The 22,466-nt window shown below is 44.7% G+C and overlaps 1 protein-coding gene across 9 annotated transcripts in view; it reads right to left on the minus strand.

Moving 5' to 3' along the window:
* Positions 1–22,466, minus strand: part of spag9b (sperm associated antigen 9b) — a 39,332-nt gene that overhangs the window by 10,031 nt on the left and 6,835 nt on the right. For 3 of the 9 annotated variants that reach the window (XM_010895460.5, XM_020046547.2, XM_029120130.2), the window contains exons 2-15: positions 16,850–16,970; positions 14,290–14,360; positions 13,290–13,387; positions 9,305–9,449; positions 7,246–7,314; positions 5,941–6,424; positions 5,661–5,757; positions 4,979–5,115; positions 3,842–3,899; positions 3,216–3,368; positions 3,035–3,095; positions 2,796–2,926; positions 1,736–1,792; positions 1,037–1,039 (exon numbers count right to left, since the gene is read on the minus strand). In XM_010895460.5, the coding sequence (XP_010893762.1) occupies positions 1,037–1,039; positions 1,736–1,792; positions 2,796–2,926; positions 3,035–3,095; positions 3,216–3,368; positions 3,842–3,899; positions 4,979–5,115; positions 5,661–5,757; positions 5,941–6,424; positions 7,246–7,314; positions 9,305–9,449; positions 13,290–13,387; positions 14,290–14,360; positions 16,850–16,970 (1,685 nt within the window). Of the gene's footprint in view, positions 1–1,036; positions 1,040–1,571; positions 1,575–1,735; positions 1,793–2,795; positions 2,927–3,034; positions 3,096–3,215; positions 3,369–3,841; positions 3,900–4,978; positions 5,116–5,660; positions 5,758–5,940; positions 6,425–7,245; positions 7,315–9,304; positions 9,450–10,944; positions 11,671–13,289; positions 13,388–14,289; positions 14,361–16,849; positions 16,971–22,466 lie in introns of those variants that run through there. The other 6 variants (XM_020046546.3, XM_010895461.5, XM_010895464.5 and 3 more) reach the window with 6 other exon arrangements.

Consider the following 22,466-nt stretch of genomic DNA (forward strand, 5'->3'; position numbering starts at 1 on the left):
AACAAAGTTGGTTTAGTACCTCAAGCTTCAACAGATACTATTTTTGGGTTAATTAATGCAAATTGATGCCATCAGTCCATACACATTAAAGCATTTTTAGCTGGGATAGTCTGAAAATGTGAAAAAGTTTGTTTGGTCTCTCTAGCTAATAATGTCGTTGCTCTCAATAGATTCGAACTTAGGTCTTCCACATGAGGCACTGTCTTTAACCACTACGCCACGGCATTACACGTTTCAGCAGTCGCTAGACTCCATTGGGGATTGTGTTAAACTGACTAACGTTTCTTATTAATTTTACATCCACCACAAATAGCGTCTATGAACTGTATTGCTTGTGCCACTGGCCGTTTTAACAGCTTATTAGCCAGTAATAGGCTTACTGGTATCGACTAACTTCCTAGAAATAATCATAAGAATTGAGCAATTGCTAGTGAGACTGAAGATGAACTATTCCATGTCAGTTAAGGCTTACTATAACGTAACTACTGTGTTTGTCTATCCTGACCCAAAACGCATGCACGGATGCATACTTCGAAAATCCACCAGAAACCGTCGCAAAATAACAGTAAACTGTTTTATTTCAGGCTTACTATAAAGTAGATACTAACGGTTTTAGCCCGCAAAGTTTTCATCTATATGGAATAATTCATAACGCGTACATCGCTTTGCCTGTGAGGAGATACCAACTCGGGACCTATAGTTCACAAGTCCGCTTCTCTAACCACTATGCTATTTAACAAGGGGTAGTCAGTCAGTCAGTAAGAGACATTCGCTCTTCTACGCTTACGCAGACCGGCAAAAAGAAATAATAGAAATGTGTACGTCATAAATACTGAACAGCATCTTTAGCTTAAGGCTTTTGAAGGAATACCGCTCGAAATAATAATAATATTTTATTAGGAAGAAGTATGTCAAAGAATTAACCTGGGGCATCTTAGTGAGCAAGACCCAGTAACTATCCATCCCACCTCATCATGCTCTCTTTCTCCCCATCTCAAGCCAACCCCTTCCCCCATACCACACCCTCTTAACACACCTTCTGCATACACACAACAAAACAACAACAACAACAAAAAGGCAGGACATAAAAGAGAGAAGGAGCAGAGGGCAACATGAGACAGAATGTCTTCATGAATAAACATGCATTTGAAATGTACACTGCAACCTTTCTCCAGCAATCACGTTACACCCCACCAACAAAGTCATACTTTACCCTCTGCCCCAAAAAACCATTAGTCAGATGCATCAGTCCTGTTGTTCAGAAACTAACCACACACCAGAACTGCTGATACTCAACCGGGAGAGCCTAGATCAGAAACTGATTTTTCAGGTACATTTTCAGTGAAATGTATTGAATATATGCACTACACTACAGTGTGCTTGCTTACACATCATGTCTGAATATCTGAAGCAGAGTTTGGGCGCTGCCTTCGCTTGGGGGAATTCACTGAGTGAACTCAATCCCGACTCTTTATAAATACAAAATGAGACATTAAAAAAAGCCATTCTCTGATCCACCTGGCTCTCCCTGGTTTGTTAGAAAACCCATTAACATGTCAAAGTTTACCTACACACTGGTGATGAAAACAAAGGGGGAAACAGATGAAATTATTATCAGTACTACAATGCTTAAACTAAGCTTTTAGATATAGAATGTACTGCCAAAACTAGTACAGGCAGAAGAAGGGTTGTATCGATGTAGTAGTAAATGTACAAACAAAAAGGGAACGCTTACAACTGCCAGATGCTGGATTTCTTCTTGTCTGCAGCAGCTGGGCTCTCTCTGGACGCTCTGCGAGGTAGAGAATAACATGTTTAATGAGTCATCCTTGCTCAGCAGAGAGAAAAACAGTCTTGTTACCCAACCAATTACAATCACACAGGAGAGAAAATTCAATAAACAAAAGCATAACCTTCTGAAATCATTGAGAGAGTAGCCTTTTTTTTATGCTTTAGCTCTATACTCCAGATAAAAAATGCACTGTGTTTTAACTTAATTTTTAAGTATTTGTGTTTGTGCACACTGGTTTTACCATTGAGAAATGACAACACATCATTGATAAAAAAATTATATTGATACATTTTTTTTAATAAATAATATATTAGGTTTTACTGACTTACTGTGCTATACAGTTGAAATTGGGATTCCTCTGGCAAAAGAAGCCTACAAAAGTGAACCAGCGGCCATTGAAGGCGAACATTTGCCAAATGCTCTAAAAATAAAGCTCTAATACTGCCAAATGCTCTAATACTGCCAGATATTTAAAAAATGCTCTGATACTGCCAAATGCTCTAAAATGACAGTGATGCTTTCACTAGAAAGTAACATTGGAGAGCATTAAAACATTCCAGTTCCCTCAAACTAATTTGTCTAAAATTCATGGTTGGCATTCCTCATCCATCCTCAGTAGATCTTCCTTGGCCTACCAGGTCATTAACAATTGCTGAGCAAACCAGTAGGTTCCTTCTTTTTAACAATGCTCCAAAATCTTGTTTTTGTTACGCCTATGGTTTTGGCTATGCTTTTCAAAGATTTCTCATCATCTTGACATTTCTTTGATTCTCACATTGACAAACACCACCAACATACTCAAAATGCTATCACAGAATTAAGGCTAGACATATCTATTATGCCAGCACCAATGCTATGGCAACACACCGAAAAACACCCATTAAGCCAATCGTCCAAATACGACTGTGTATATAGTGTTGAGTTTCTATACAGTAAAACCTATACGTTTTGTATTTTCATATGCATTTTAATGAATAACAAATGATGCCTGGTGTCTTCTCACCGTATCATCTCTGTCCACCTAACAGCCTCCTGTAGCTCCATCAGTCTCTCCTTGTACTGGTTCCTCTCCATCAGCACTCTGGCCATCTCGACTCTGGTGAACCTCTTCCTCTGGGCTGTGGGAACATCTGCCTGCAAGACATGGTATCAGCACCACCATTACACACACGCACACACACACACACACACACACACACACACACACACACACACGCGCACAGAAACACAAACAAAACCTACTTCTTCCTCATTGTTCTCAGTCTTGGTGTTCGTTTTGGCCTCCTCAGCCTCAGCCCGAACCCTAAGAGAGGAACACACACACTCATGTGTTGAACACAAACACTGAGCACACACAGACACGTGAAAAGCACGGGGACACAGTATTCATCTGCAGAGAGAGAACCGAGCAATAGAGACAGACCTCTTGAGCTCCTCCTCCAGCTCCTTGTTCCTCTCCTCCAGTCTGGTCTTGGCCTGCGTTACTGCCTCCAGCTCTCCCTTTAGGGCCTCCTTCTCACAGGACAGTTCATCCACCTGCGCTATTAGGTCGTTCTTCACCACATTCAATGCATTTCTGATGTAACAAAAGGACAAATATTAAATCAGCAAGACCGTAAGTCTCTACACACCCTTTCAGTCATTTGAGTCATAAGAAAATATTATTTTCACAGCCACCATTGAGCTAGCAGGTACCAGACCACAACCGTTTCACTGCTTCTAAACACTGGTCCTTAAAGGTCACCTACTGTTGTCTTTGTCCTTGGCACTAATGCTGCACACCTGATTTAATTCCTCAACTCATCACCCAACCATTGATTAAAGGAATCAGGTCAGTAGTGCTAGAACAAAAACTAAAATGTCCACCGCTTTTGGGTTCCCAGGTCCCCATTTACGAAACACCATTCTCTCTGGGTAAAATGCCTTTGATGAACTCTAAATCCCTCAATGAACTGCAGGTGGCAGTAGTGTGCTGTCTATTGCATAACTAAGCGTTCTTTGTGTTGGGTTTCTTTAGCATGGATGCTGGTGATTGGAAACACTACTAACTTGGTTTCCAGCAGTTGAGTGTTTTCTTGGATTAGATGCTCCACTTCACGACCCATACCTTTGCAGAGTTAGGAAGAAAAGAAGGGATAAACAGGAAATATAAGTAATATAAATACATAAAAATACAAAATACATCAGAAATGGAAATCACCCAGCTAGTAGCAAGTAGAATATCAGAAAAAACAACATGATACACACAATCTTACCCAGGAAGGTAAGGTCTGAGTCTGACACCCATGCTGGCAATGTGAGGTGAAAAACAAAACTGATTAACTTCACAAGATCACTTAACAGCTCAGAACCAGACTCCACCGGTATTTTATGGGGACCCTAGCCTACTGGGACCCCTAGCCTACTGGGACCCCTAGCCTACTGGGACCCCTAGCCTACTGGGACCCCTAGCCTACTGGGACCCCTAGCCTACTGGGACCCCTAGCCTACTGGACAGGTACATTAACCTACAAACACAACTAATGGAAGACCCAAATGTTAATTTTGGATACAGTTCAGGAGCTAAAAAGAAGGGACTACATGGAATTGTTGATACACACCAGCAAACTCCTCTGAAAGAGTGAGGAACGAATAAAAGAATGAAATAACAACATGAGGTAAGCAGTGGTGTAGAAATGCTGAATGTGATGTGGGGAAAAAATATCAATATCAACCTTTTCTGTTGAAAGGAGAGGCCATCCTAGTACATGCTAAAGGAGACACAGATTTCTCCAGATTTCCCCACAGCATGGGAATGAGATGATTGTCTTGGAATACAATGGTGACAGAAATGTCCGTGAACCCTGATCCATTCAACATTCTCATCATCATTCACAATGATTTAAGGATTAGCCATAATCTGAGAAGCATGTACAGAATGCAGGAGATGAAAAACTGCAATTGACTCCGACAAGACGGATGTGGTCGTTGCGTGGAAAGAATACGGGGCCATGACCCAAGGCGATCCAGCGGTTTAAGGGGCTCCCTCTGCTACACATTCACTGTTACAGCACAGGGTTAAATGAGCTTCACCTTCTATATTATTGGGACTTGATTAAGACCTGATTAATGATGAACATTATTTAGGAATACACTTTTCTCTAACCACTGCAGGCGAGTGCCAGGTGTCTAGGGTAGCGGTCTTACCCAGCAGGTCAGCACCCTCGTCCATGTCTGCTATGTCTACTTCCATGTCGGGCCCTGCCGAGGACAGCTCCGCAAACAGAGACTCCGTGTTCCTGTCGAAAGCCAGGTTTTCGATGCCTTCGCCTTTGGTAGGAGTACTGGAGACAGGGATGCATGGATGGAGAAAGGGAGGAGTTGGGTGACAGGAGATGGGCGGAGGGAGGCGGGTCATTTGAGTTCTGGTGTAGTGTTTGTGTAGACATGAAGTGTACTTATTCAGACCCTCTTCCTTCAACCACAGCTCCGAATGCTACGCCCGGAATAAACAAGGCACTGCACACAACCGGACTGATTCCATCCCTACGGTAAAAACTGGTGACACTGGTGAGGAAGACGCACCGAGCTAAATTCTGAGAGGTCCTTGAAGAAAACCTAATCCAGAGTGTACAGGACCTCAGACTGGGGTGAATATTAATCTGTCAGCACAAGGTTTCTTCAGGGGTTATTATGGGGCAGTGTGCGTGTCGATTAATGAGGAACATCCATTTTAGAACAAGGCTGGAAAAAGGGAAGGGGGCTGAATACAATCCAGATGCAGCGTATTTTCTCTGCACACAACCACACATCTCTGGCTCTGCGCAGTTTAAATCAAACATGATGACGGAGTTCACAGGCAGAGATGGACACCCCTGGTTGAACCCACCTGGCGTCTCTGTGGCCACTAAGGTCCATGTCCAGCTCCGGAGTGGACTCTATGATGGCCTGCACCTCCGACGGCCCGGTGTCCTTATCGGCAGCGTCTGGAGGACAGAGGACGTGTTAGACGGTAGGACATGGACTACGTTTGACACGGTGAATGCCGCGGTTAGGCCAATGCAATATCAAACCTATTTGAGCAGGTTTCAGAACAACAAGCCCAAGCCCCGTGTCATCCCAGCGCTTCATCCAGAAGCGACAGGACTGACTCTAACCATGTGTCCTACCTCCTCTCAGTTTTGAGTCCCTTTCTTCCTCCTTCTCCTGTAGCGTGGCGTTCTTACTGGAATTCTGCTTCCTGTCGTTTCGGTCCAGGTTCCTGTTCAGACTCGAGCCCACGTCATCCAAATTCTCAGTGAGAGGTGTGCCCACGGACGCCATGGTAACGTCAGACGTAGAAGTAGACATGGCCGACATCAGTCCACTGCCTTCGGAAGAGATGGGAGTGGCCAAACTAGAGCCAGCTCCCTGACAGGACACTGGGGAGACAGATTGGTGACCGCCACTTTGCATGGACATGGGGGTAATGGGCTTTGACTCCCCACCTTGAGAAGACATAGGGGCGCCTGATTTGGAGCCAGCCAGCTGAGAGGATGTTCTGGAACCTCCTTGAGCCTGAAACCCAAATGGGGTTCCTGCCTTGGAGGCCCCTTTAGGGGACATGGTCTTGTGGGAACTGGAGTCTCCATGGCTAACATTTGACATCTCATCCTACAGAACAGAAAGAACAGGAGCAGCAGGAGGAAGACAAAGAAAAACGGAGGAAGAAAAGAAATAAGACAGAAGGATCACAGTCACATTGGCTGGAAAGCAACAAATAGCTTCATTATCCAACAAAGAAAAAGGCTAACATGTAAAAGAAAAGGTGTATCTAATGCAACAACCATTAATGCCCACTAAGACAAACTGAACACTAATTATCCTGAATGTTTAGGCTACAAGAAAATAGAATTAAAGATCATAAAACAAACCAAAAACACAAAGTACACAAAAAGAGGTCATTTAGCTTGAACATTTCTTAAGTGATAGAAAAAATAGAAAAACAAATAGTAAAAATAGAATAACCTAATTGGGCATCCTGTGTAAACAGTCTGAGAAACTGCTACTCAGGATGAGACACCTGTCGCTCAAAACAAAAAAAACATCTACAAAATAAAAGTTGTTAGAGCACACAGTAGAAAACAATGTTTTAGTCAAGTCTATTGCTAAGGCTAGTTTATTGGTTTAAAGCAAAAATCGCTCTAATTAGCATTCGTAGCAAGCCTTCGCTACCACTGATACAGTGGGGTGCATCCAAAATGGTATCACATCCCCTGTGCAGAGTACTACTTTTGGCAGAGTACAACGGGAATATGGTCCACTTTGGATTCAGTCCCCGGATGATACGCTCCGCCAGGTGAGTGACAGGTTTAGGTAACATGCAGCAGGCAGGACACTATTGCTCTATGAGGCACGTAGATTAATCTACTATGACGAGGTGTCAACGACAACACAGCAACTACAGGCCATGACAAAGACATGGTGGTTTGGACCTGGTTCTGTTCAGCCTGCTGACTGGCCAAAAGCACCTGTCCTCTGCTCAGGGAATCTGGGGTCCCCAACTGGGTTAAAGAAGAAAATACAGCAAGGGTCCCTTTTTAGAGCCACATTTGACTGATTCACATCGCCAAAGCACTTCACAGGCCACAAGATTAGAATAAAGTACAATCAGAATGGATAGAATTGAAGATGTAAAAAACAAATATAAAAATATTATAAATATATACAGCTCCAGACAAAATTAGGAGACCACTGCACCTTTTTCTTTCCAAAAAAGTTGAAAAGGAAAGTTTGAGTGATGAACAGAAGCATTAAATTTGCAGTGGTCTCTTAATTTTAACCCTTCTGTTCCTGTAGTTGTTCAGCAAAACATATTTCTCCAAAGGATGCAAACAGAACAACTATTATTTTGTAGTCTGGTGTTGTCTCATTCTTCCCCCTCTATCTGTGGGACTATCCCATGATCTAGACCAGGGCTGCCCGACCCTGTTCCTGGAGATCTACTGTCCTGGAGGTTCTCTCTCCAGCTCGAATTTAGCACACCTGATTCTAATCAATAACTAGATAAAAATCTTAAATCAGGTTCGTCCCAAATGGGGTTGAAGAGAAAACCTACAGGACAGCAGATCTCCAGGAACAGGGTTGGGCAGCCCTGGTCTAGAAGCTAATTATGTAAAAAACCCAATATCATAATACCAACTAATGATGTAATAACTTTAGAATTTTTATTAAAATTATTTACAAAAAAGTTACCAGTGACGTAGTAAAACCTCCACAACACATTATTATTGGTAGGTATTATGTTATCAGCTTCCATACACATCGTTCTTCTACCCGTGGGATAATTCAACCTCCACTTCCCTTGCCAGCATCATCCTCTTTACTGTTGCCATAGTAGTACTTGTCAGAGCCTAGGGATTCCTTTTTCTCCTTCTGACTGATAAATCAGACTTCATCCATGACAACAGCAACAAAGACCTCCTGACCAGACACTGTTAGTTGCTTTGTTTGTGTGTGCACATATCAGAGAGAGAAAGATTGGTGGTGATTAGGGAAAAGGGGAAAGTGAGATAGAAAGACTAGATGAAAAAAGAAAAAAAGAGTGTAAACAAAAACTGTATAGATCTTTGGGAAATGGTGAGTCAGAGGGTGAAACAAAGGTTTTGCTGTGAGTCTGAACTGTGGGAGTCCGGTTGAAAGGTTGAGTGAGAATGTGTGTGTGGTTGTGCACAAAAAAAAAACAACCCATGAGAGATCCACATTGACACCAGCATTGTCTATAGGGCTGATTCAGTAGCAACCAAGGCTGAGCTGAAAGTCTAAACCCCAGTAGATTACATTGCAGTCATGGTCTCCAGTCCTACGTTAAATGTTGTTTTCCAACTACTGCCAGGGTCAGACTTCCTCCCAGTGTCTGAATCACTCTCACCATGAGCGGGAAAATATTACTACAAATTAATAGGTAATTAGCGAAGCACAAATTAATATTCACGACAGGGTTTTGCTGGCAGTGTGGTTTCTATGGGCAACCACAGGGAGGTCCCAGCAGCTCCTCGGTCTTCCTGTTTTCTCTCCTCCATTCCTGTCTTCCCCTGCTCCCGGCCCCAAATGGTACCACTTCCTCCTCAGCCACCCCCCGGGCCCTCAGCCACCCCCCCAACACACACACACACTAATTCCAGGCACACTGAAGTCTCCCTGTCAATGGTGCTTTGGTACTGCCGACACACTGAATCAAGCTTCCTATTCAAGACGCCTTCTCAGCCCCTGGCAGAGTGACACCGGCAAACACCATCGACTCTGGGCCAAATGACCCTTGACCTGCCATACGTCAGCCCTCAGGTTCCTGGGAAACGCCAGGAGGAGTGGCGAGAGTGGTGGTCAGGTCGGTGTTTACGTCACCTTCTCACGCAGCCGGTCCTGATTCAAACCAAGGAGTGCCTACTCAACTCGCACGGCGAAAACAGGCCGGCGGTATCCAAGAGTGGCAGCATGTTAGACCAATGACAGGCCTCGGAGAGGTGACTGACACGTAGTAGGGAATGTTGTTACCTTAAGGCTGGTGTTGGAGCGCGGGTGATTCAGGTCGTTATGCTTCCATGGTTCAGACGGCGTTTCCGTGGGGTCTTGCAGCGGGTCAGGGGTCAAATCAGTTCCCGGTAACGAGAACAATCCCATGGAGATTGGACGCTCCTTCCTGGATACAGAAAAACAATGGCGTTCTGGGTATGGAGCGTTTGGTGGTGTGGTTTATATAACAGTCTGACACTGCGTGACCTCCATCGGAAGTCATTAGAAGCTCATCAATAACCTTGCTGCACGGATAACGCTAGTGACCTAAACACATCACACGGCAGACCGGCGGTCATACGACACCTTCACACAGGCCCTTGAAGCTGGTGCGGAAAAGACAAGCCAATCACAGAGTTTGTTAGGAGGTACCTCAGAGTGGGTTGGTTAGATGTCACGCCCCTGTGATTCACTGTTCTCCCAGTACACAGTGTGGCTATATCAGGCCGGTGACTGTTGAGCTTCTACATTCACACAGTAGTGGTTCTTCTGTTCCATGTCCTTACTGACAGACCTGGCTTTGCTAGCGTCGCTACCTCCCCACAAAACACAGTATGCGTGCGCACAGTGGCCTCACCACATCGACGTCAACTCAGCGGTCACAGTTCGGTAATCTGGCGACACGAAAGGGTTACTCAAACACCTGCCGCCCTGAGTTAGCCTACATGCTCCAGGTGTAACTTTGTACACGTTTTTGTCCGGCAGCCTTTCCTCCCAGCTGGATCGGAATAGGAGAAACATGGTCAGCCTCTGATCATCAGTGGTAGTTCACAATATCAACCCGGCCACATCAATGAGTAGCTATCAGAAAGATACAGTAGGCAGAAACAAAGGCTCCCCTGTTCAAAAGAGCAGGCTGTGTTGAACGGTAGCAGCACATAAACAATAGGCACACCGCTATAGGCTGATACCCAGAGACAAAAAGAGACAGAATGAGAGCGACAGAGAGAAAGGAAGAGAGAAACAGAGACGGACACGCAGACTCCTCAGAGGTCAAACTCAGGGCCAACATGGTCACGGTCACTACTGTCACATCTGAGAGAAACCAGCCGCCCTGAAAAATGTTTCCCTCCATTTCACAGAAATATTCAACAGTTGTTATAAAACATGGAAAATGATCGCAGCTAACTTGGACCCTCTTGTAAAAGAGATGTTTTGTACCTCAACAGGATTAACTACATAAAGGTAAATACACTGTAATATTAAAATGGAGATGAGTATGTTTGAGACTATCCACTAGCTGAGGAGCTCTCTCTCTCTCTCTCTCTCTCTCTCTCTCTCTCTCTTTCCTGACCTACTTTCAGACCAATAACACCTGACGGTTTCACAGCAACAGCAAACCACAGACCACATGCTCACAGCCTGGCAACTGGCTTTACTCAGCCAGGGATGAAGGACACAATGACAGCTGAGCCAGGGAGTTGGTCAGAAGGACGAGCAGATGAAATGACAGGTAATTTAAGAGGGAAGAGTCACCACTCCCATCCACAGTTACTTGCTGGTAGGACACACACACACACCCCGACATGTCCTGTACCTGCTGGGTCACGTCAGGCTTGACACAGACACACACACACAGACACACACAGACACACACAGACACACACAGACACGTCCGGTACCTGCTGGTTGGCGTCAGGCTGGGGAGGGCAGGCAGACCAGTAGAGACGGAGTAATGCACCAGCAGTAGGACAGACAGAGAGACCAGCACGGCAGAGTTGATGACCACGGCACCCCCCACGAAGCCAAACACAAACAGCAGCATACAACCCGGGCTCATGGCCCCCCCTTAAACATGGCCCAGCGCCCCCTCGCTGCCGGGACCAGGGGAGGGGGGCGACGCCGGGGGTCGTGGGGGGGGGGGGGTGACTAAATCAAGCCAATGGAGCTTCTACACACTGTCCCTGGTTGATGACACGCGTGCACGCCCTCGCGTTCCTATCCACTAAACAATCCTCACATACACCCCGCTTCTGTGTGTCCGAGAGAGAAGGAAGCCCAGGTAAAGCGAAACTGGAGCGCGGCCAGAGAGTAGAGACACAGCGGCACTATGGGAGCTCAGACGAGTGGGCCAGAGAGCGGCCTCAGAAACAACAACAGCAGTAATCCCTGGGGCAGCAGCGGTGGCAGAGAGAGGCGGTGGAGTGATGCCGGATTCAGATCAACGCTGCCGTGACATCATCCAGGGGGGTGGGCTTGAACAGGTTGACCCCTCCCCTTCTCCTGTCTTTTGGTGAAATACAGTTCCCTCTTCCTGGCAGACGATCCTTCTGCTGGTTGTTCTTCACGAAGCTGAGACACTGCTGCCGCGTTGCAGTCTAGAACTCACTGTCGCTTTCACTGCTCGTTCTCTTCTCACCCCTCCCTCCCTCTCTCTCTCTCTCTCTCTCTCTCTCTCTCTCTCTCTCTCTCTCCCCCCCGCTCTCTCTTTCTCTCCCCCTCCCTCCCTCTCTCTCTACCCCCCCCGAATCTCCCCATCGCTCTCTTTAACTCTCTCACCCCCCACCCCTCACCCACCCCTCGCCCTAGGATGCTGAGGCAGCATCAGAGCTGGCAGCATATGCCTCCCCTCAGCTCAATGCTGATTAGCTGAGCCAGGGAAACACAGGGAGGACAACCCTTAGGGAACGGCCAGGCTGAAGAGGACCGCTACACAACGTAGATTTCAAACCAGGTGGTTCAAAACTTGAAGGCATATTGTCTGAAAACTGTAGCATGGAGACCACATTATGAGGAGGAAACAAAAACACGCTGTTCTACTGCGCTGGGGAACAATGTTTAATAGTTCTCAGTTCTCAGCTGTGATGTAGGCAATGTACCACAACCCCTGGTTGTCTTCCTACATGAATATACCACACTTCTTCTAGGGAAAATGCTGAAATAAGCACCTCGCAAAGAGAAAACACTGATCGTAAACAGTGAGCACACATGTTTAAATCGGTTTACATTTAAGTAACTATCCACTCTGCTTTTGATCTGGACAGCAGAGCACAGCCTCTTTACTGCTGTTACATAATCTGATCTGCACAGCAGACTAAAACATTACGGCTCTGAATCACTAATCATAATCATCATTCTTTGGGATTACTGTATCTGACTGTCAATTGCCAACCTTTTGGCCTGGTTTACATCCAGCAGATTTTACTAGCAGATTTTCCAATCCCAGCTCAATCTCTTATCCAACTCTGGCCTCATTAACACATCACCTCAAATACCACCCGCCTCCTCCTTCCTCCCTTTCCACCCTCTTCGCCCATCCATCCTCCCATTCCAGCCTCTTCGCCCATCCTTCCTCCCATTCCACCCTCTTCGCCCATCCATCCTCCCATTCCAGCCTCTTCGCCCATCCTTCCCTCCCATTCCAGCCTCTGCGCCCATCCTTCCTCCCATTCCAGCCTCTTCGCCCATCCTTCCTCCCATTCCAGCCTCTTCGCCCATCCTTCCTCCCATTCCAGCCTCTTCGCCCATCCTTCCTCCCATTCCAGCCTCTTCGCCCATCCTTCCCTCCATTTCTCCCCACGTCTTCTCCCAGTCACACTCATTTTACATTGACATTGTCATTTAGGGTTGAGCGCTCGGCTTAAGGGGCCAAGAACATAACACCGCCTCGTCAGAACAGGGATTCGAACCAGCGATCTTTCAGTTTACTGCCCCTACACTAACCGCTTAACCGTATTGCTACAACTCCCATAGTCGATCTCGTCTCCGTCAGCTTTCCTGACCTACATTTAAAGTGGGCCTGTGGAGAGTAGAGAGCGTGGGAGTGGCGTCTGCAGCGCTGAACCACTTCACATCGCTTATTTCGCCGGTGGATGGTCATGTTTCACGCAGACATCAGACATACACCGACACACAGACCTGGCCACGAGCCAGCAGAGCACTCAGGACGTACAGGTCGTGTCCCGATTGCTGAACACAGTGGCCTTGGGACGGGAGGTTTGGCAGTTGTGTGCGTGTGTGGTCTTACCGTAATCTGTTTGTGCTTGTGTCTGAGGGCGCTTCCAGCACCCCTGTGTGCTGCTGGTGTTTGGTACGTTCCAAGTGCTCCATGTAGCTGTGGATCATCTGTGTGGGAAATACCACACAGGGAACAGGGGGGTTATTGTGTCGCCATGGACTACATAAATGTAACCATGAACGTGGCACTGACGCCTGCTGCTTGTGTCTTTGTGTTAAAGTACATGGCAGCAGGCAGCCTTCTAACACGTAGGATATTCAGCTGTCTGTGAGTGGGTCTGTCGCTGTCTGTGTGTGGGTCTGTCAAATCTCATTTCCATCCCTCTGAGGATGTGCTGCTGTCCATGCAGGCCAGGGTGGTATATCTCTGTGGCGTCTTTCCCACTGCTTTACCAGTGGGTTTGTTTTGTCTGGTCCCAGCTCTAGACAACAGCCTGAGCTGCAGCCTCATGACAAGATGCTAAATATTGAAGCAGCTCACGCTGCAACCTCCTTCAGGTGACCTAGTTCTAAGTGCCTCTTTCTCGTCCACTTCTCCATCCCCATCACCTTCCGCATTTCATTCTCCATTCCTCACTGCTCAGTTCTCAGTCTCACCTCTGTTAACAGTCTCACCTCTGGGGTCAATAATTTGCAAATACTGAAACTGGAGTCAGTTTGACTAGTAGCGTGGGATTAAAGTAACAGTCCTAAAACTGGCTTAAAAGGGAATATTAAAAATAAGTACTGTATAATCTATTCCAGGATACCTTTTGGGATGGCATTCTACAACCATTAAAACAAATGTCAACTGTTCAACACCAGAATAGCTTAATTCTATCCAGTAAAAGATGGGGCACCCTGTTTATCACCTCAATAACCAGATACAGACTGTATTCATGAAATGATCAGCTCTACTCAGGTTGGGAGTCCAGTTTATCACCCCAATGTGAAATGTCAACTGTAGGCATGAGGGATTTATGAAATATTTACCATAACACAACCAATAACACTCCCCCTGTTCCCCATACCTCTGTGTGTCTCTGATGGAGGGCATTGTATTCTTTCTTCAGCTCAGCTTCTCGTTCTTCCAATCTGCCGACTGGAAGAAAGAACCGTGTGATTTCAGTCAAAACTTAACTACATGGTCAATAGGAAAATATGGAAGAGAGTATATAAAGACAAGACTGGGGTGTACAAGTCAAAAACAACATAATATCTGTAAGCAGACATCTGTAATATGTACCCAAATGAGAAGCAAATTACTGTGATGAACTGGTGTCTGTTGTAGTAGCAGCATATAACCACCAGGTGGCATTATATAACTAGTCAAATCCACTGGCTGGCTGCAACACCCATACAGACACATTTCTGGGTAGCAATAATCCTGACCTAAGTTAATGCTTCCGAAAGGCAAACTTAAGTAGTCCTAAGCCTTTGCATACAATAAAAATTGTACCAGTCACCACACACACCCAAAACTCTCACTTAAAATAACTTGCACTTTTGTTGCCCACCAGGCAGCTTTTTAAATGTTTGTTAGAAATGATGGCCATTCAAGGCTTTAATTAGCATTATTTTTGTAGCAGGATTTTATGCTGGTAGCACTCAGATTTGCTTTATCACAATAAAAGCCATCATTGAAATGTATAAGGCAATATAGTTAATCTAGTCTGTGAAAAAAAACAGACTAGAATAACATTGGACCGGACATTAAACATATAATGTACAGACTAGATTGTTAACTATATCAACATATATTTCAATGATGGCTTTTATTTTGCAAAAGAAAATCTGAGTTAGCACTGCTAGCATAATATCCTGCTGCCAGAAGAACGGTAATGAAGCTTTGAATGGCCATCACTAACTGTATCCCATTCTTTTCACATTAAACACTTGGGTTTTGCTACTTGATGCACAAGTGCTTCCGAATCCATCTAAAGGTTAGCTTTAGTGGTATAAGCCAATGACTCCAGTACAGATGTACTGCTGAAGCATGGGTTTGAATCTGGCCCACTGCTCTTTAAGCAAGAAGTCACCACCTGTTCAAACAGACAAATAAAGCATTAAAATGCCCAAGAAAGAAAAGTGAAGTATAGACACTATATGCCAATCATGTCATAAATGGACCAAAACTGCCACAGACAGGAACAGTCTGCTAGAAGACAATGCATGTCAATGTAAAATGAAAAAGTAAGCAGACATTAGAATTAACTCCACTATGTCAGAAATGCACATAGCCTCTGAGCTCTGTTACTCCTTCCACTGTCATTTCAACTTGGCTGGTACGGGCTGTTTATATTGAAAACACCCTGGCAATGTTGCCTGTGCTCAGATGACTGCCCAGATTAACAATGCCATCTCACAAAGGCAGAGTGTGCAGGCCTGAGACACTAACCCAGGCCTACCATCTGCTCACTTTCAATGGCAACACAGTAGACAAACCTGCAAAGTTCTCACATACTCCCTCCCTAAAGGCTATATGTTGACTGCTGTCACTGTGTTTTTATCTCTGTATTTAAGGGGAATACGCCACTGCTGACTGGGATTGGCTTCAGAGCAATAGAAAAAAAGTAATGTTAGCTAAAGCTTCAAACCCAGACCTCAGTGGTGGTTTGGTGAATGCCTAGGACTTCACTCAGCTGGAAATGGGATTTCTAAATGCATCGGTTACCATGACTACTGAATACCAATAGACAAGAAGGAACTGACTAAGGAATAGACAGAAATAACCCTGGAGGAAACCACCTGCTTTGTGGTGGGTGTGTACTGGGAAATGAAAGTACTGGGTTGTGGATGTTTAGGACTTGGAGTGTCGCTCCACACAGACACAAACTTTCTACACAGCCTGGACTATGAGCTAACCTTGTTGGCATCATGAGTGTTTCCACATGAGTCAACAGATGATCGTAACCACTCTGACTCTCCCTATCTAGTTTACTGTGAGTAAGAGGCCGTTAAAGTGACATATTTTATATATATTTTTAAATGGTGATAAGTGATAAAACAGAATTTGACAGAACAAGGACTGTGGACCCGGCTGTGAGTGCTGGTGAATATTAAGTCAGGCAGGGTGTGTGTGTGTGTGTGTGTGTTTATGTGTGGGCGTGCTCAGTCAGGTTCAACTGGCAGGCATCCCTACTTCCCCAAAACATGGCTAATTTAACTCAATGAGAATCCTGCTAACGCACCAACTCAACAAGTTCAAGACTCAACACGTTTTTCTTATAAAATATCATGCATCATCCAACATCAAAAACGATATCTCCATGAATACTGAAGTTTGATTTTGATTTCTGTTAAAATATCTAACAGAAAAACATTTTGATGTACTGTATTTCAGTCAAATGAGAGAATAGATCAGGGGTTTGAATACTTTGCAAGACACTGTATAAAACCACACTCAGTCATACAGACATCATGTGCTTTGTTTCTTTGGCCTGAGGATACCATACAGGACAATAGCACTGTCATACCAGACCACATTTCCCAAGCCCTTCTTCTTTCCACCATCCAGTTACGGCTTCACAGCTAAGGCCTGAAACCCACTAATGTATACTCATTGTTTGTGTAAGCATGTGTAAGACTCACTCTGGTCTGAGTAGTTCCTGGTCTTGAGCTCTATTTGACGTGCATGTGACTCCATCAGGACAAGTCGATTCTGAAGGTCCTTCTTCTCGGTCTCCTGACTGTCCTCAAAAACGATGTATCTCTACAGAGAGTGACAGAAAAGGAGAGAGACAGAGATACGGAGACAAAGATAGGAGGAGAGACAGAGGCGCAGAGTGGCGCAGAGACACAGAGGCAGAAATAGATTAAAACACTGTATAATAATGGCATACATACATACATACATACATACATACCTACATACATACACATCCGATTCCAAAATATTTGGGACACTGTACAAATTGTGAGTAAAAAAAGAATGGCATAATTTACAAATCTCATGAACGTATATTTAATTCACAATAGAATATAGATAACATATCGAATGTTGAAAGTGACACATTTTGTAATGGCATGCCAAATATTGGCTCATTTCGGATTCCATGAGAGCTACAAATTCCAAAAAAGTTGGGACAGGTAGCATAAGAGGCCGGAATAGTTAAATGTACAGATAAGGAACAGCCGGAGGACCAATTTGCAATTTATCATGTCAATTGGCAACATGATTTGGTATAAAAAGAGCCCCTCAGAGTGGCAGTGTCTCTCAAAAGTCAAGATGGGCAGAGGATTACCAATTCCCCCAATGCTGCGGCGAAAAATAGTGGAGCAATATCAGAAAGGAGTTTCTCAGAGAAAAATTGCAAAGAGTTTGAAGTTATCATCATCTACAGTGCATAATATCATCCAAAGATTCAGAGAATCTGGAACAATCTCTGTGTGTAAGGGTCAAAGACAGAAAACCATACTGGATGCCCGTGATCTGTAATGGAAATCACAACATGGGCTCAGGAATACTTCCAGAAAACATAGTCGGTGAACAAAATCCACCGTGCCATTCGCCGTTGCCGGCTAAAACTCTATAGGTCAAAAAAGAAGCCGTATCTAAACAGGATCCAGAAGCGCAGGCGTTTTCTCTGGGCCAAGGATCATTTAAAATGGACTGTGGCAAAGCGGAAAAGTGTTCTGTGGTCAGACAAATACAAATTTGAAGTTCATTTTGGAAAACTGGGACGCCATGTCATCAAGGACAACCCAAGTTGTTATCAGCGCTCAGTTCAGAAGCCTGCATCTCTGATGGTATGGGGTTGCATGAGTGTGTGTGGCATGGGCAGCCTACACATCTGGAAAGGCACCATCAATGCTGACAGATATATCCAAGTTCTAGAACAACATATGCTCCCATCCAGACGTCGTCTCTTTCAGGGAAGACCTTGCATTTTCCAACATGAAAATGCCAGACCACATACTGCATCAATTACAATGTCATGGCTGCATAGAAGGAGGATCCGGGTACTGAAATGGCCAGCCTGCAGTCCAGATCTTTCACCCATAGAAACAATTTGGCGCATCAAAAAGAGGAAGGTGCAATAAAGAAGGCCTAAGACAGTTGAGCAACTAGAAGCCTGTATTAGACAAGAATGGGACAACATTCCTACTCATAAACTTGAGCAACTTTTCTCCTTAGTCCCCAGACGTTTGCAGTCTGTTATAAAAAGAAGAGGGGATGCCACACAGTGGTAAACATGGCCTTGTCCCAACTTTTTTTGAGATGTGTTGATGCCACTGAAATATAAAATCAACTTATTTTTCCCTTAAAGTGATACATTTTCTCAGTTTAAACATTTGATATGTCATCTATGTTAAAATATAATATTGAAAATTTGAAACTTCCACATCATTGCATTCTGTTTTTATTCACAATTCTACAGTGTCCCAACTTTTTTGGAATCGGGTTTGTACATACATACACTCACCTAAAGGATTATTAGGAACACCATACTAATACTGTGTTTGACCCCCTTTCGCCTTCAGAACTGCCTTAATTCTACGTGGCATTGATTCAACAAGGCGCTGAAAGCATTCTCTAGAAATGTTGGCCCATATTGATAGGATAGCATCTTGCAGTTGATGGAGATTTGTGGGATGCACATCCAGGGCACGAAGCTCCCGTTCCACCACATCCCAAAGATGCTCTATTGGGTTGAGATCTGGTGACTGTGGGGGCCATTTCAGTACAGTGAACTCATTGTCATGTTCAAGAAACCAATTAGAAATTATTCGAGCTTTGTGACATGGTGCATTATCCTGCTGGAAGTAGACATCAGAGGATGGGTACATGGTGGTCATAAAGGAATGGACATGGTCAGAAACAATGCTCAGGTAGGCCATGGCATTTAAACGATGCCCAATTGGCACTAAGGGGCCTAAAGTGTGCCACGAAAACATCCCCCACACCATTACACCACCACCACCAGCCTGCACAGTGGTAACAAGGCATGATGGATCCATGTTCTCATTCTGTTTATGCCAAATTCTGACTCTACCATCTGAATGTCTCAACAGAAATCGAGACTCATCAGACCAGGCAACATTCTTCCAGTCTTCAACTGTCCAATTTTGGTGAGCTTGTGCAAATTGTAGCCTCTTTTTCCTATTTGTAGTGGAGAAGAGTAGTACCCAGTGGGGTCTTCTGCTGTTGCAGCCCATCCGCCTCAAGGTTGTGCGTGTTGTGGCTTCACAAATGCTTTGCTGCATACCTCAGCTGTAACGAGTGGTTATTTCAGTCAAAGTTGCTCTTCTATCAGCTTGAATCAGTCGGCCCATTCTCCTCTGACCTCTAGCATCAACAAGGCATTTTCGCCCACAGGACTGCCGCATACTGGATGTTTTTCCCTTTTCACACCATTCTTTGTAAACCCTAGAAATGGTTGTGTGTGAAAATCCCAGTAACTGAGCAGATTGTGAAATACTCAGACCGGCCCGTCTGGCACTAACAACCATGCCACGCTTAAGATTGCTTAAATCACCTTTCTTTCCCATTCTGACATTCAGTTTGGAGTTCAGGAGATTGTCTTGACCAGGAGCACACCCCTAAATGCATTGAAGCAACTGCCATGTGATTGGTTGATTAGATAATTGCATTAATGAGAAATTCAACAGGTGTTCCTAATAATCCTTTAGGTGAGTGTACATACAGTACTCGTGAGGAATGACATTAACTTGTGAACTGGCAATAAGCTTCATTAGCCAACATACAGAACAAAAGTGTGTCATGTGTAAGTGACATTCCTCTTGTCCCCACAGTCCTACAAGTTATTCACTAGAGTTATTCACTTTTGAACTGAGATTAATGGTAAAAAAAAAAACACCAGTCTGACAGTTTGTGTCTGTTAGGCAGTTCCACTGAACGCTAGTGTCTACAATTACATGTATCAGGTCTGACATCAACATGACAAGTCTGTCAGCAGTTGCAAACCCCTCGGCTCAACCTATTGGAAGAAACACACATTAATCAGCAACCCCACAGCAGAGTGCAGCCCTGCATTGGCCTCGCTCTTCACTTATTAGAAACATACAGTAAGTCATTCCACTTCTAAAAGCACAAGAGAACTGACCCCCGCCATCTTCCAACATTCTGAAAATGGTTATGTAGCCTAGATAGGAACTGATACAATTATGATTCCTGAAAAAAATCAGGAATCATAATCCCCGGAACAGCAAAACCGAAAACTTGTCTCTGCATTGTTTCACCATTCATTTCTACCATAGTGAATTCGTTTTTTTTAAATACTTCAAATAAGATCTGTGTTTTGTGTAGGCAAAGCCTCTGCATTTTGATAACTGTGTAAACATCTATAAGACAAAGTCACTTAACACCATTTGCAGTATTTAGCTCCAAAGAAATGCACAGTAAATGGAGGGAAATATGTTGTGTTCAGAGATGCCTTTCTGCACAGCACGGCCATCAAGAGTGGTTGTATCAGTGCTTGTGGCCTTTCAGCTTACAACAATCTGTCCACTGCCCTCTGACCTCTCTCATTAACAAGGTGTTTTCACCCAGACCAGCCACTCACTGGATGTTGTCTAGTTTATAGCCCCATTCTCTAAACGGTACAGTAACTTATCTATAGTGTAGTGAAAATCCGATGAGGTCAGCCGTTTCTGAGATGCTGGAACCACCATTAGTGTGTGTACAAAAATGAGCTTTCATAAATAAATATCATTACAAAACAAATAGTGGAATAACCTCCTGAACACCGTTTTGCGGTTCCAGATTCCAGAAGAAGTATGAACACAATAAAATATTGTTTTTGACATTTCCAATGTGTGTTGGTCTGTATATTATGACAATCCTTTAGATTGAACTTGCCAATGTCGGTGGAATATTTTAAGTTCATTTAAACTGAATAAGGGTGCAAGAATGTCAATCGAAAACAGCAGAACATTCTGTCATGGCTTGCTGAGCTGAAACGGAATAGCCCTTCAGAGACCTGAACCAGCAGCTTCTGCACAACCAAGCTGTGAGCGTCAACAGACCGGTTGGAGCAGGGAGGCAGGCTGTCGCCCTAACCCAGCAAAAACACACCTGACACTAGAGTGACTGAAATCTGATGTTCTAACACTGGGCTGAATTGAAAGCCCCTGAAAACAGCCTTCAGTCTTGTGATCATGGTGCTCTATGTGGATGAAGGGCCCATTGTTGAGCAGTCATCTGCTAATGGAGAGAACCACCTGAATCCCCGGCCAGTCGAGGGCGACTGGAATAAACCAGATGTACACTACGCCTAAGGCTTTACCGAGAATGCTTGTGATCCGCCTATTGCATTTACCCATAGGGAAAAAATCACCAAAAAAATGAAGAAAAAAGAGAGTTTGGGCTGCAGACTTATTCAAAAACCGGTTGAAATGGTAAGGAAAGGACTAGCATGAGCGAAAGGAAACGAGTCATCATCTGGGCAAAACATCATCAGGAATGATAGAGCCTGAATTTTAGGAAGACATCAAAGGCACAACTTCCTCATAGTAAACCCAAAGCAAAGCAGCAAATCTAATAAGAGCATTAGGTCACATGAGGCCTGGAATGGGGGCAGGAAGGGCAGGGGGGACCTCTCAGCAATGCCTTCATACATGCCGTGCCCAGCGGGTTTTAATCTCAAACCCTTCAGGTTCGACCGCATTGGTCACAGAGGGCAACGGATTTCACCTGAAGTAGCACAAGAAGTGGAAATGCAGTAACATGACCGGAGGTTCCCGCCCCCCCCGACACGCAAGTCCTCTGTGCTGCTCATCATATGACCCATAGTCGGCTGTTCATATGATGGTGCTCCAGGGAAAGACGCTCCTCCAATCTCTATCTGACTCCTCCCCTACCTTCGCCCTCCGACCACAAATAGTGCTCCCTTTGTCCACACACACGCGCGCACGCACGCACACTCAACAGTTTCATTGAGTGAACACTGAAGTGCGTCTTCATTTGGTCAGCTGCCTGGGAATAACTGGGCAGCTGGAAGAGCAAAGTAGCTCCGCCAGAACCGGCGAGCGTTTGATCGGCCGAAATCAGTTATCACAGATCTACAGCATATCTGTGATTAGATCCTCAAGTTGTCAGTTAGGGTTGCATTTGGAGTTTTAAATCTCCAGGGTTTGTGCGTGCACACTTGTTTACAGGCGAGGAGGCATTTAATGTACATTTGTGCCTACCTGTGAGACTGAGTAGGAATGTGCCCTTTCTGCGAGATAACTCAATAAAAAACAG

This window comes from Esox lucius, chromosome 5 (assembly GCF_011004845.1).
Source record: "Esox lucius isolate fEsoLuc1 chromosome 5, fEsoLuc1.pri, whole genome shotgun sequence".
Lineage (NCBI taxonomy): Eukaryota > Metazoa > Chordata > Actinopteri > Esociformes > Esocidae > Esox > Esox lucius.